This window comes from Ranitomeya variabilis, chromosome 5 (genome assembly GCF_051348905.1).
Source record: "Ranitomeya variabilis isolate aRanVar5 chromosome 5, aRanVar5.hap1, whole genome shotgun sequence".
Taxonomy (NCBI): Eukaryota; Metazoa; Chordata; class Amphibia; order Anura; family Dendrobatidae; genus Ranitomeya; species Ranitomeya variabilis.
The window spans coordinates 43,177,619-43,193,525 of NC_135236.1; the positions used below are offsets into that span (position 1 = coordinate 43,177,619).

Here is a 15,907-nt window from a genome sequence, read left to right on the forward strand (position 1 = left end):
TAGCTACTCACCCTGTGGACACTGGCACTAATCCCCCAGTACAGCAGTCTGCATACCGGGTGTTAGCAGAGGTGAAGGCACACATGAGGGAACAGGTAGAGGACATGCTGAACAAACTAGGTGAGGAGCACCTAATTCTCTACCTAAGCAGGAAACTCCTACCCAGAGAAGTGGCTTATGCCACCATTGGAAAGGAATGTGTGGCAATTGTGTGGGCTATGCAGAAGCTGCAACCATACCTCTATGGGTGCAACTTCACAGTGATAACAGATCATAACCCACTGAGTTGGCTCAACAGAGTAGTTGGGGACAACGGGAAATTGCTTAGATGGAGTCTGATATTACAGCAATACGATTTCACAATTCAACATAAGAAGGGTGTCGATCATGGCAATGCTGATGGCCTATCTCGACAAGGTGGGACGGAACCAGATACGTGCTCGGGAGCTGACCTGTAAGTCAACCCCCATGCACATTCTTAAGGAGGGAGGTGTAGTGAAATATGTATAGGTATGTGTGACTAGCAGTAATTTAGCATCTGTCCTGAGACTGCAGGTCTCACAGGGGGTCACAGCATGTTATCCTGAGAAGGCAGTCATCTGTCTCCAATCTCACCAGGTGGTCTTGGCTAAGAACCAGGAAGGGGAAGCGCTTCCCACCTTCTGGCTCATTTGAAGAGAGATGTCAATTACAGCCTGACACTATCTATCTATGAATCTTTATTTATCTTTCATCTATCTATGAAAGAATTTCAGAGAAAATAATATATTATTTAATATATTCATTGGTGGAGTGGTTATGGTCCAGTCAAAAACAAGCAATTGTAATATTAACATGAGAGGCTGTTCTAGAAATTTAACCTCCAGGGTGACTATAAATTAGGCCTACACACACAGAAAGTTGTTCACTGACTGAGGGACAGCCAAGCTGATGTGATCCATTTCATATTTGTCACCCCTCAGGGAGCAGAAAACAGACTACAAAGTTAGATATTTCTGTAAGTTTTCTCCTGTGTATTTTTATAAATTTTCTGCATATTTGTATTTCACTTTTTATTCCCATATTTTATACTTTTTATTGTAAGCACTGTACCTTTTCTAATAAAGCTTAAAACTTTAATAAGTCTGAACCTTGCATGCTCTAAAGAATCCATAGCCTTAAAGTGTGTGATCCTTATGATTGGCAGATAGTAGTAGTAATATTTCCGGGACTCATCCCCCATGTGTTCGGTGATTTATGCTCCCATTAGAGCATAGGACAGAGGTTGAATGCTGGACTGAGGGAGAGGAGATAGATTAACCCTTGCAGGCGCAACCCCAAGTCACGTGCTGAGAAGCGGGTACGTGACAGAATATAACTACTATAATACTGCCCCTATGTACAAGAATATAATTACTATAATACTGCCCCTATGTACAATATAACTACAATACTGCCCCCTTTGTACAAGAATATAACTACTATAATACTGTCCCTATGTACAAGAATATAACTACTATAATACTGCCCCCTATGTACAAGAATATAACTACTATAATACTGTCCCCTACGTATAGGAATATAACTACTATAATACTGTTCCTATGTACAAGAATATAACTACTATAATACTGCCCCTATGTACAAGAATATAACTACTATAATACTGTTCCTATGTACAAGAATATAACTACTATTATAATACTGCTCCTATGTACAAGAATATAACTGATATAATACTGCCCCCTATGTACAAGAATATAACTACTATAATACTGCCCCCTATGTACAAGAATATAACTACTATAATACTGCCCCCTATGTACAAGAATATAACTACTATAATACTGCCCCCTATGTACAAGAATATAACTACTATAATACTGCCCCCTATGTACAAGAATATAACTACTATAATACTGCCCATATGTACAAGAATATAACTACTATAATACTGCACCTATGTACAAGAATATAATTACTATAATACTGCTCCTATCTACAGGAATATATCTACTATAATACTGCTCCTATGTACAAGAATATAACTACTATAATACTGCCCCTATGCACAAGAATATAACTACTATAATACTGCTCCTATGTACAAGAATATAACTACTATAATACTGCCCCTATGCACAAGAATATAACTACTATACTACTGACCCCTATGTACAAGAATATATCTACTATAATACTGACCCCTATGTACAAGAATATAACTACTATAATACTGACCCCTATGTACAAGAATATTACTACAATACTGCTCCTATGTACAAGAATATAACTGCTATAATACTGCCCCTATGTACAAGAATATAACTACTATAATACTGCTCTTATGTACAAGAATATAACTGCTATAATACTGCCCCTATGTACAAGAATATAACTGCTATAATACTGCTCCTATGTACAAGAATATAACTACTATAATACTGCTCCTATGTACAAGAATATAACTACTATAATACTGCTCCTATGTACAAGAATATAACTACTATAATACTGCCCCTATGTACAAGAATATAACTACTATAATACTGCCCCTATATACAAGAATATAACTATTATAATACTGCCCTATGTACAAGAATATAACTACTATAATACTGCTCCTATGTACAAGAATATATCTACTATAATACTGCCCCTATGTACAAGAATATAACTACTATAATACTGCCCCTATGTACAAGAATATAACTACTATAATACTGCTCCTATGTACAAGAATATATCTACTATAATACTGCCCCTATGTACAAGAATATATCTACTATAATACTGCCCCTATGTACAAGAATATAACTACTATAATACTGCCCCCTATGTACAAGAATATATCTACTATAATACTGCCCCTATGTACAAGAATATAACTACTATAATACTGCTCCTATGTACAGGAATATAACTACTATAATACTGCCCCTATGTACAGGAATATAACTGCTATAATACTGCTGCTATGTATGAGAATATAAGTAGTATACTACTGTCCTGTATATGGTGGTGTGATGACCACATGCTTTATGGTCGGTCCCCAGCCTGGTTGTACGGTCTTAGCCTTTCTTGTACATGTCGGTAAGGTTAGATTTGATTGGTTGCGATGACGGCACCGCTCTCCGTATTAGTATGTCACTTACGCTGCTGTAGATTTTTCCTGTAAACCTTGTACGTTTCTTAGAAGTAATTGAAAGCTGCTAAATAATGACCTCAATTTGCTTTTTGCGGAGAAACAGGAACGGAAACAGACAACACTCTCCATATAGAACATTTCCACACAAGGACGCCGTGATGCTCATTTAAAGGATGATTCCATCTATTTCTGAATCTCATGCCGCACGATCTGAACCACAAGTCAGCCATCTGCTATATGAATGACGTCCAGCAAGCGAGATCTTAAAGGGATAGTCCGTTCTTATGATATCAAAGCTTCACGTAAATTTGTGCAGCAGCGGCTCACCACAAATCTCTGCTTGCTTTTCTTCCCCAGGCATTTATAAGCTTAATACCCAATAGATCAAGTCCTATTCAGTTCCACTTTCTTTTTTTGCAAAGTATCAAGCTGTAAGGACGTTACAATGTACAGCTCAGATGTCTTCTCCCTTACAGGGAGCGTGTCAGTCAGCAGGCTTTTCTGTGTAATCTGAGAGCAGTATGATGTAGGGTCTGAGACCCCAATTCCAGAGATGTGTCACTTACTGGGCTGCGTGTTGCGGTTTCAATAAAAATCACTGTTTTCTCTGCAAATTATTATTGCAGGACAAGTTGTCTCGGGCCTCCTAGTCCTCCTGCGCTGTGTAATCCCGCCCCCAGCACAGATTCGCTGCTTTCTGTGCACACTGTATAGACAGAAAGCTGCCAATCAATGCTGTGTGCGGGGTTATAAAGAGATCAGTATTCCAAGATCTGCTACAGGGAAAACCATGGTTGTATGAAAACTACAGCAAGCAGCCCACTAAGTGATACATTGCTGGAATCAGGGTCTCTGTCTCTACCTCAGGTTGCTCTTAGATTACATAGCAAGAACCCTCGCCAGCTAGAGCTCCGACCGGCAGCTCCCAGGCTAGAGCTCCCACGCTAGAGCTCCTACCGGCAGCTCCCAGGCTAGAGCTCCGACCAGCAACTCGCAAGCTAGAGCTCCGACCAGCCACTCGCAAGCTAGAGCTCCGACCAGCAACTCGCAAGCTAGAGCTCCGACCAGCAACTCGCAAGCTAGAGCTCCGACCGGCCACTCGCAAGCTAGAGCTCCGACCAGCAACTCGCAAGCTAGAGCTCCGACCAGCAACTCGCAAGCTAGAGCTCCGACCAGCAACTCGCAAGCTAGAGCTCCGACCAGCAACTCGCAAGCTAGAGCTCCGACCAGCAATTTGCAAGCTAGAGCTCCGACCGGCACCTCGCATGCTAGAGCTTTGACCAGCAACTCGCAAGCTAGAGCTCCGACCAGCAACTCGCAAGCTAGAGCTCCGACCAGCAACTCGCAAGCTAGAGCTCCGACCAGCAACTCGCAAGCTAGAGCTCCGACCAGCAACTCGCAAGCTAGAGCTCCGACCAGCCACTCGCAAGCTAGCGCTCTGACCAGCACCATGAAAGCTAGCCTTCTGACCAGCACTTGTAAGCTAACGCTCTCTGGGAGGCAGCCATTAACTTTGGCAATTAGCTGTAAGCTAGAATTAAAAGTCCCGCCGTTCTTGAAAATAGACAAGTAAAGTGAAATTGCAACTTTACCCATTTAGAGGAGACAACCTCTAACTGAAGTGCTGTCCTTTGGACACCCCCCCTCAGGGGCTTTTACAGCTAAGGGGATGTAGTTCAGTAACATATCCTCTATCAGATGGAATAGAGAACCATATGACTGATTAGCAATAAGAGGATCATCGTCATCTTCGCTCGTCCGCTTGTCTGAGAAGACGATCAGCTTCTCTAGTAACTGTGTAAATCTCACTCAAGCTGGGAGAATGGCACTGGTCAGTAAGCGTCAGACTGGGAGGTACCACAGCAGTAGGGCAAAATTAATAGGTTGTATGTGTTCAAGGCTGAGAGAAATGCACTGGTCAGTAAGCGTCAGACTGGGAGGTCCAACAGTTAGGGCAAGAATTAAGAGGTTGTGTGTTCTAGGCTGGAATGACACTGGTCAATAAACATTAGACTGGGAGGTCCTACAGAGATAGGGCAAGAATTAAGAAGAGGGTTGTGTGTGTTCTAAGCTGGGAGAATGGCACTGGTCAGTAAGCGTCAGACTGGGAGGTCCTAGAGAGCTAGGACAAGAATTAAGAAGAGGATATGCGTGTTCTAGGCTGGGAGAATGGCACTGGTTCATAACCATCAGACTGGTAGGTCCTACAGAGCTAGGGCAAGAATTAAGAGGTTATGCGTGTTCTAGGCTGGGAGAATGGCACTGGTTCATAACCATCAGACTGGTAGGTCCTACAGAGCTAGGGCAAGAATTAAGAAGAGGTTGTGTGTGTTCTAGGCTGGGAGACTATCACTGGTTCATAACCATCAGACTGGAAGGTCCTACAGAGCTAGGGCAAGAATTAAGAGGTTGTGTGTGTTCTAGGCTGTGAGAATGGCACTGGTCAGTAAGCATCAGATTGGGAGGTCCTACAGAGCTAGGGCAAGAATGAAGAAGAGGTTATGCGTGTTCTAGGCTGGGAGAATGGCCCTGGTCAACAAGCATCAGACTGGGAGGTCCTACAGAGCTAGGGCAAGAATTAAGAGGATGTTGTGTGTGTTCTAGAGCATCCATCAGATCTATGTGGTTTTAAGCTATATTCAGGTGCCTAGTCCCTCACCAATTGCAAGAAATATAGGTCTCGGAGATTACCACATTGATGAGGCAGCCAGAGACTAACAGAACCCAATTTTTTTAGCAGCTCCTATGGGTTAGAGACAGTTTTGAAAAATTGTAGCGTTGCTCCAAGTGATCAGTCCTCGTCCTGATATTTCGACTTGAATCAGAAGCAACATATGGGCCAAAAACGTGAAAGGCAGCACAAACAACCAAAGATATGTTTCTATGAGAAACCACAGTACACACCTGCCATCCAGGTCTTTCATGATGCCTTAGGCCAGCCTCCCACATCCGAAAATCAAGATCAGAGTATGGACCGCTATGTACGGACCGGCCGCAAGGGTCCTGACCTGAACTCCGCAAACTCTTAGGAATATATAAGATTTATGTTCCGGGCACAAGACCCAGGTCCCGTCTGCACTAACATAACTAAGATATTCATTCCATCATTAATGGCCGCTCTTAGACTGATATCACATGAACCGGCAGTGACATCACAGCGGCTTCTCCTATGGATTGGTGATGTCATGAAAACTTTTCCCACTCCCATAAAAGCCAACTAGAGCAGGTAAACCTTTTTTTCTGTAGATGTGATAAGTCCAAGACGAGTGGATCCGTTAACAGAATCTTTTGTGAATGGTGGCCTCTCCTTTAACTATGACCAGGCAGAAACCAGTCCTGTTCTCGGAAACCAATCAAATATTTTTAATTCCTTTCCACTTGGGAAGTGCAGGTCCTATGCTATACTTATAGAAAATTCGGTGCTGCGCACTGCTACAGCGCAGATGGCTGCCGAGCCAACAGCACATCCTGCACTTTGTTTAGAATCTCCGATATTTGCTTTTTCTATTCTAATTAGGAGTCTATAATGTGAAACATTTCCCATCTTTAGAACATTATCAATGTAGCTAATCTTGCACCTCAGTATCGGAGAACCTCTGGACCGCGGGCCATAAACATCATTTAGTCCGGCCTCCAGGTAGATCCCATGGGACTCAGTATTAGGGGCCAGAAGCCATGTTTTGACAGCTGTTGGCCCTTTAATTTATCCTTACAATGTGAGTGTGCGCACACAACATTCACTCCTGAACGCTTCAGCGAATTTAATGAAGGATTATGTCCTTTAGCTGAGCAGTAGAGATAGCATCAGGCTGTTCTTTGAGGGAGGAGTTACTGCGCTCCAGGCCAATTGTCTCCTATGTGAAGTATTGTAGATGCTCCAGCCTCCAAGGTCTCCAGTGTGTAATGTGAATGCTTCAGCCCCAGGTTCTCCTATGTGTTACAAATGCTCCAGCCCCAGGTTCTCCTGTGTGTTACAAATGCTCCAGCCCCAGGGTCTCCTATGTGATATAGATGCTCCAGCCCCAGGGTCTCCTATGTGATATAGATGCTCCAGCCCCAGGGTCTCCTATGTGATATAGATGCTCCAGCCCCAGGGTCTCTTATGTGCAATGCGGACGCTTCAGCCCCAGGGTCTCCTATGTGTGAAGTAGACACTTGAGCGTCTCTTATGTGTCATGTAGATGCTCCAGCATCGTCTATGTGCGATGTAGACGCTCCGGCAACTACCATGTATAATGTAGACGCTCCATCGTCTCCTATGTATAATGTAGACGCTCCATCGTCTCCTATGTATAATGTAGACGTTCCGGCGTCTCCTATGTATAATGTAGACGCTCCGGCGTCTCCTATGTATAATGTAGACACTTGAGCGTCTCTTATGTGTCATGTAGATGCTCCAGCATCGTCTATGTGCGATGTAGACGCTCCGGCAACTACAATGTATAATGTAGACGCTCCATCGTCTCCTATGTATAATGTAGACGCTCCATCGTCTCCTATGTATAATGTAGACGCTCCGGCGTCTCCTATGTATAATGTAGACGCTCCGGCGTCTCCTATGTATAATGTAGACGCTCCGGCGTCTCCTATGTATAATGTAGATGCTCCGGCGTCTCCTATGTATAATGTAGACGTTCCAGCATCCCCTATATATAAAATGTAGACGCTCCGGCATCTCCTATGTATAATGTAGACGCTCCGGCGTCTCCTATGTATAATGTAGACGTTCCAGCATCCCCTATATATAAAATGTAGACGCTCCGGCATCTCCTATGTATAATGTAGACGCTCCGGCGTCTCCTATGTATAACGTAGACGCTCCGGCGTCTCCTATGTATAACGTAGACGCTCCGGCGTCTCCTATGTATAACGTAGACGCTCCGGCGTCTCCTATGTATAACGTAGACGCTCCATCGTCTCCTATGTATAATGTAGACGCTCCATCGTCTCCTATGTATAATGTAGACGCTCCATCGTCTCCTATGTATAATGTAGACGCTCCATCGTCTCCTATGTATAATGTAGACGCTCCGGCGTCTCCTATGTATAATGTAGACGCTCCGGCGTCTCCTATGTATAATGTAGACGCTCCGGCGTCTCCTATGTATAATGTAGATGCTCCGGCGTCTCCTATGTATAATGTAGACGTTCCAGCATCCCCTATATATAAAATGTAGACGCTCCGGCATCTCCTATGTATAATGTAGACGCTCCGGCGTCTCCTATGTATAATGTAGACGCTCCGGCGTCTCCTATGTATAATGTAGACGCTCCAGCATCCCCTATATATAAAATGTAGACGCTCCGGCATCTCCTATGTATAATGTAGACGCTCCGGCGTCTCCTATGTATAACGTAGACACTCCGGAATCTCCTATGTGTAATGTAGATGCTCCGGCGTCTCCTATGCATAATGTCGACGTTCCGGCGTCTATGTATAATGTAGATGCTCCGGAATCTCCTATGTATAATGTAGATGCTCCGGCGTCTCCTATGCATAATGTCGACGTTCTGGCATCCCCTATATATAATGTAGACACTCCGGTGTCTCCCATATATAATGAAGATGTTCCAATGTCTCCAATATGAAATGTAAATGCACTGTGTGTAATATACAACTATGTTCGGAATAACTTCCTGCTGCGAGTTCTTTTTAAAACTGATCACAAAGAATAGACTGTACTCAAGACCGAAGCAACCAAGGAAAAAAATCAATAATTAGTAACAATATCATCAATACCACCTAACATCACATCTCACCAAAGAGGAAAAAGCTCCCCTCAGAAAAAAAGGTTCCCCACCCCTACTGTACAGCTTAGAAATTCTTGTATGGAAGCTATAAAGGGAATCTTTCCACATCTCTATCACATATCATTAGATTTTGTTTTAAGTTATTTTTGTGCAATTTAGTGTTAACCTCCCCCCATACATTTCTATCTCAAAACCATCAGTAAGACTTTGCTGTTCATCTTACTATTCTAAATAGGAGTTTATAAAGTGACACATTTCACAACTTTATAAAATTGCCATTTTATCCTGATTAAAGCTCATATCGTGCAGTTTTGTGATACAAAACTAAAAAATATAAATTTCTACCTGGAAACCATCAACAAGCAGTTGGTGTTGATTTTGCCTTTCATAGAAGGAGTCTTTGAGAAGAAAATTTTAGCATGATAATGCGCTGTTATTTTATCTTGCTTAAAACTTTGTGCGGTTAGAGACAAAAGAATATAAAATTATATCTGGAAACGGTCATCAGGTTGCTGTTCACAGATCTATAATTCCACAACATATACATTCGTAGAGTTGGGAAAGCTGTGTGTTGTAGACATTGTATAGCGGTCACAATTTTTCTGTAGACTGAAAACCCAGCTTACTGACTCTGTCTTATTATGCAAACATATCTTAGCAGACCTTCCCCCCCCCCCCCCCAATCCCATGGGTATCTTAGCAGACCTTCCCCCCCAATCCCACGGGTATCTCTGCAGACCTTCCCCTCCAATTCCACGGGTATCTTAGCAGACCTTCCCCTCCAATTCCACGGGTATCTTAGCAGACCTTCCCCTCCAATCCCACGGGTATCTTAGCAGACCTTCCCCTCCAATTCCACGGGTATCTTAGCAGACCTTCCCCTCCAATCCCACGGGTATCTCAGCAGACCTTCCCCTTCAATTCCACGGGTATCTTAGCAGACCTTCCCCCCCAACCCCACGGGTATCTCAGCAGACCTTTCCCTCCAATTCCACGGGTATCTTAGCAGGCCTTCCCCCCAATCCCACGGGTATCTTAGCAGACCCTTCCCCCCCAACCCCACGGGTATCTTAGCAGACCCTTCCCCCCCAACCCCACGGGTATCTTAGCAGGCCTCCCCCCCCCCCCAATCCCACGGGTATCTTAGCAGACCTTCCCCCCAACCCCACGGGTATCTTAGCAGACCTCTCCCCCACCAGTAACACCCAGCAAACCTGCACCAGTCTGGAGGAACTAGCATGAAGCGGGGGTCAGTTAGCAGCACTCATGTTTTATTCCAGAAGTTCGTGTGGTGATGGGGATGAGTGGGGGTGTTGTGAACGTCTTGTTGAAACGGCGCGGATAGGGAGAAGTGATCCGCTTAGGCCACCCATCTTGCCGTCCAGAATTCTTGTCAGATAATTCAGCGAGTGAGAGATTCCGAGCAGAAACAGAAGAGCCCATCACCAAAAATATATAGATACATAAAAAAAAAAAAATCAGCATCACATGCCGCAACCGACTGTGTAAAAAAAGTGTTACATTATGTGTCCCTACGCGTTTTGGAGGGTGGGGGGAAGGGAGGAGCTGATTGAAAAGTGCATTTGGTCCCTTTCATCTCTGCATGGAGACTGTAAAAACAAAAAATTAAATACAAGCAGCTACGCACATACAAACACAGGACTATGGCGGAGTGTGTGTGCGTGTGCCGCTCCAGGACACAGAGGAGACTCTGCAGTGATTGTACAGAGGTGGGGGGAATGTCAGCGAACTCTGCGAGAAGGAGATGTAAAATGTTTGGGTAAAAAAAAAAAAAAGAAAGATGCAGGGGTTTCTCCTGTATCAAGCAAGTCCCATCTCTTCTAGAACGCTGCGCGGCGACTCATCCTCCTGCAGAGAAACAGAACACGGGGGTCAGATACAAGCACCAGCCCCCTGCCCACAGCTCCCATCATATAGCGACTGCTCCAGCAGAATAGTGAGTGCAGCTCTGGAGTATAATACAGGATGTAACTCAGGATCAGTAATGTAATGTATGTACACTGACTGCATCAGCAGAATAGTGAGTGCAGCTCTGGAGGATAATACAGGATGTAACTCAGGATCAGTAATGTAATGTATGTACACAGTGACTGCACCAGCAGAATAGTGAGTGCAGCTCTGGGGTATAATACAGGATGTAACTCAGGATCAGTAATGTAATGTATGTACACAGTGACTGCACCAGCAGAATAGTGAGTGCAGCTCTGGGGTATAATACAGGATGTAACTCAGGATCAGTAATGTAATGTATGTACACAGTGACTGCACCAGCAGAATAGTGAGTGCAGCTCTGGGGTATAATACAGGATGTAACTCAGGATCAGTAATGTAATGTATGTACACAGTGACTGCACCAGCAGAATAGTGAGTGCAGCTCTGTGGTATAATACAGGATGTAACTCAGGATCAGTAATGTAATGTATGTACACAGTGACTGCACCAGCAGAATAGTGAGTGCAGCTCTGGGGTATAATACAGGATGTAACTCAGGATCAGTAATGTAATGTATGTACACAGTGACTGCACCAGCAGAATAGTGAGTGCAGCTCTGGGGTATAATACAGGAGGTAACTCAGGATCAGTAATGTAATGTATGCACACAGTGACTGCACCAGCAGAATAGTGAGTGCAGCTCTGGAGTATAATACAGGATGTAACTCAGGATCAGTAATGTATGTACACAGTGACTGCACCAGAAGAATAGTGAGTGCAGCTCTGGAGTATAATACAGGATGTAACTCAGGATCAGTAATGTAATGTATGTACACAGTGACTGCACCAGAAGAATAGTGAGTGCAGCTCTGGAGTATAATACATGATGTAACTCAGGATCAGTAATGTAATGTATGTACACAGTGACTGCACCAGCAGAATAGTGAGTGCAGCTCTGGGGTATAATACAGGAGGTAACTCAGGATCAGTAATGTAATGTATGCACACAGTGACTGCACCAGCAGAATAGTGAGTGCAGCTCTGGAGTATAATACAGGATGTAACTCAGGATCAGTAATGTAATGTATGTACACAGTGAGTGCACCAGAAGAATAGTGAGTGCAGCTCTGGAGTATAATACAGGATGTAACTCAGGATCAGTAATGTAATGTATGTACACAGTGACTGCACCAGCAGAATAGTGAGTGCAGCTCTGGGGTATAATACAGGATGTAACTCAGGATCAGTAATGTAATGTATGTACACAGTGACTGCTCCAGCAGAATAGTGAGTGCAGCTCTGGGGTATAATACAGGATGTAACTCAGGATCAGTAATGTAATGTATGTACACAGTGACTACACCAGCAGAATAGTGAGTGCAGCTCTGGGGTATAATACAGGAGGTAACTCAGGATCAGTAATGTAATGTATGTACACAGTGACTGCACCAGCAGAATAGTGAGTGCAGCTCTGGGGTATAATACAGGAGGTAACTCAGGATCAGTAATGTAATGTACACAGTGACTCCGCCAGCAGAATAGTGAGTGCAGCTCTGGGGTATAATACAGGATGTAACTCAGGATCAGTTATGTATGCACACAATGACTGCACCAGCAAAATAGTGAGTGCAGCTCTGGGGTATAATACAGGATGTAACTCAGGATCAGTAATGCATGTACACAGTGACTGTACCAGCAGAATAGTGAGTGCAGCTCTGGGGTATAATACAGGATGTAACTCAGGATCAGTAATGTAATGTATGTACACAGTGACTGCACCAGCAGAATAGTGAGTGCAGCTCTGGGGTATAATACAGGAGGTAACTCAGGATCAGTAATGTAATGTATGTACACAGTGACTGCACCAGCAGAATAGTGAGTGCAGCTCTGGGGTATAATACAGGATGTAACTCAGGATCAGTAATGTAATGTATGTACACAGTGACTGCACCAGCAGAATAGTGAGTGCAGCTCTGGAGCATAGTACAGGATGTAACTCAGGATCAGTAATGTAATGTATCTACACAGTGACTGCACCAGCAGAATAGTGAGTGCAGCTCTGGAGTATAATACAGGATGTAACTCAGGATCAGTAATATAATGTATGTACACAATGACTGCACCAGCAGAATAGTGAGTGCAGCTCTGGAGTATAATACAGGATATAACTCAGGATCAGTAATGTAATGTATGTACATAGTGACTGCACCAGCAGAATAGTGAGTGCAGCTCTGGAGGATAATACAGGATGTAACTCAGGATCAGTAATGTAATGTATGTACACAGTGACTGCACCAGCAGAATAGTCAGTACAGCTCAGGACCAGTACAGGATAACAGAGATGATGTGAGGTGCTGTATGTACTGAGGTTCTGCAGCAGCTGAGGTATTATGAAGCTCTGCAGCATAATATTGATTAATAGGCATCCTTGGGGTGGGGGCTCCTATGACTGTGGGGGTCTGCACATCCTGTCTGATTGTTGGGGGATCGGTAACACCCAGAATGAGGGTCCATGACGTCTCCTTGTCCCTCTGTGTTTTCCCATCATCGCCCTGTGGCTGCCTATCAGTGCCTGGCTCCTGACGTCCCCATAATCATTAATAACCCCCGGTTTCACCATTTATCACTGACGGCCCCTCTCCTCGGCCCATAGATCATCATCATCACTGCTGCCTTCATTTCCCCCTGTCCTACGAGTCGGTGGCGCCCCCACCCTACCGCGGATCATTAATGCTTCTGCTTCCCATTCATCATCTCATACAAGCTGTGAATGGCGCACACACCTGATCCGCCGCCGCCTGTCCCCACTACTGAGGCTCGGTCCCCCACTCTATATAATCCCCCCACCTGCTTTCACTCCTAATCTCCCCACCACACACACTCTTTATCTCCCTCCCTCCCACTCTATCTCCAGTGTGGAAATTTCTTGCTATGAAAGTGAGTGGGTGGGAGTCAGTGAGCTGTGACAGGACAAGAGATGGGTGATTCATCCACTGCAGAGAAAGGGGTGGGGGAGCGAGCGAGCGAGCGAGGGAGACACAAAGGAAACTAAAGACACCAGTGTAACAAGTGAGCGAGACACTCCGAGACTGGCTCCAGAGGGGACAGAGAGCAGAGAGCGAGACTGGCCAGAGAGCAGAGAGAGAGCAAGACTGGCCAGAGAGCAGAGAGAGAGCAAGACTGGCCAGAGAGCAGAGAGAGAGACTGGCCAGAGAGCAGAGAGAGAGAGAGCGTGCGAGAGACTGGCCAGAGAGCACAGAGAGAGAGAGAGCGTGCGAGAGACTGGCCAGAGAGCACAGAGAGAGAGAGAGCAGAGAGAGAGACTGGCCAGAGAGCAGAGAGAGAGACTGGCCAGAGAGCAGAGAGAGAGAGAGAGACTGGCCAGAGAGCAGAGAGAGAGAGAGAGACTGGCCAGAGAGCAGAGAGAGAGAGAGAGACTGGCCAGAGAGCAGAGAGAGAGAGAGAGACTGGCCAGAGAGGAAGCGCGGGAGGGGGCGAGACGGAGGAAGCGCGGGAGGGGGCGAGACGGAGGAAGCGCGGGAGGGGGCGAGACGGAGGAAGCGCGGGAGGGGGCGAGACGGAGGAAGCGCGGGAGGGGGCGAGACGGAGGAAGCGCGGGAGGGGGCGAGACGGAGGAAGCGCGGGAGGGGGCGAGACGGAGGAAGCGCGGGAGGGGGCGAGACGGAGGAAGCGCGGGAGGGGGCGAGACGGAGGAAGCGCGGGAGGGGGCGAGACGGAGGAAGCGCGGGAGGGGGCGAGACGGAGGAAGCGCGGGAGGGGGCGAGACGGAGGAAGCGCGGGAGGGGGCGAGACGGAGGAAGCGCGGGAGGGGGCGAGACGGAGGAAGCGCGGGAGGGGGCGAGACGGAGGAAGCGCGGGAGGGGGCGAGACGGAGGAAGCGCGGGAGGGGGCGAGACGGAGGAAGCGCGGGAGGGGGCGAGACGGAGGAAGCGCGGGAGGGGGCGAGACGGAGGAAGCGCGGGAGGGGGCGAGACGGAGGAAGCGCGGGAGGGGGCGAGACGGAGGAAGCGCGGGAGGGGGCGAGACGGAGGAAGCGCGGGAGGGGGCGAGACGGAGGAAGCGCGGGAGGGGGCGAGACGGAGGAAGCGCGGGAGGGGGCGAGACGGAGGAAGCGCGGGAGGGGGGCGAGACGGAGGAAGCGCGGGAGGGGGCGAGACGGAGGAAGCGCGGGAGGGGGCGAGACGGAGGAAGCGCGGGAGGGGGCGAGACGGAGGAAGCGCGGGAGGGGGCGAGACGGAGGAAGCGCGGGAGGGGGCGAGACGGAGGAAGCGCGGGAGGGGGCGAGACGGAGGAAGCGCGGGAGGGGGCGAGACGGAGGAAGCGCGGGAGGGGGCGAGACGGAGGAAGCGCGGGAGGGGGCGAGACGGAGGAAGCGCGGGAGGGGGCGAGACGGAGGAAGCGCGGGAGGGGGCGAGACGGAGGAAGCGCGGGAGGGGGCGAGACGGAGGAAGCGCGGGAGGGGGCGAGACGGAGGAAGCGCGGGAGGGGGAGAGACGGAGGAAGCGCGGGAGGGGGCGAGACGGAGGAAGCGCGGGAGGGGGCGAGACGGAGGAAGCGCGGGAGGGGGCGAGACGGAGGAAGCGCGGGAGGGGGCGAGACGGAGGAAGCGCGGGAGGGGGCGAGACGGAGGAAGCGCGGGAGGGGGCGAGACGGAGGAAGCGCGGGAGGGGGCGAGACGGAGGAAGCGCGGGAGGGGGCGAGACGGAGGAAGCGCGGGAGGGGGCGAGACGGAGGAAGCGCGGGAGGGGGCGAGACGGAGGAAGCGCGGGAGGGGGCGAGACGGAGGAAGCGCGGGAGGGGGCGAGACGGAGGAAGCGCGGGAGGGGGCGAGACGGAGGAAGCGCGGGAGGGGGCGAGACGGAGGAAGCGCGGGAGGGGGCGAGACGGAGGAAGCGCGGGAGGGGGCGAGACGGAGGAAGCGCGGGAGGGGGCGAGACGGAGGAAGCGCGGGAGGGGGCGAGACGGAGGAAGCGCGGGAGGGGGCGAGACGGAGGAAGCGCGGGAGGGGGCGAGACGGAGGAAGCGCGGGAGGGGGCGAGACGGAGGAAGCGCGGG

At 47.9% G+C, this 15,907-nt stretch overlaps 1 protein-coding gene across 1 annotated transcript in view; it reads right to left on the reverse strand.

Moving 5' to 3' along the window:
* Positions 1-10,128: 10,128 nt before the first annotated feature.
* AP1S1 (adaptor related protein complex 1 subunit sigma 1) overlaps positions 10,129-15,907 on the reverse strand; it is a 31,548-nt gene continuing 25,769 nt past the window's right edge. Inside the window, exon 5 of the mRNA XM_077261752.1 lies at positions 10,129-10,747. Within this exon, the coding sequence (XP_077117867.1) occupies positions 10,700-10,747 (48 nt within the window). The 3' untranslated portion in view covers positions 10,129-10,699. The remainder of the gene's footprint in view (positions 10,748-15,907) is intronic.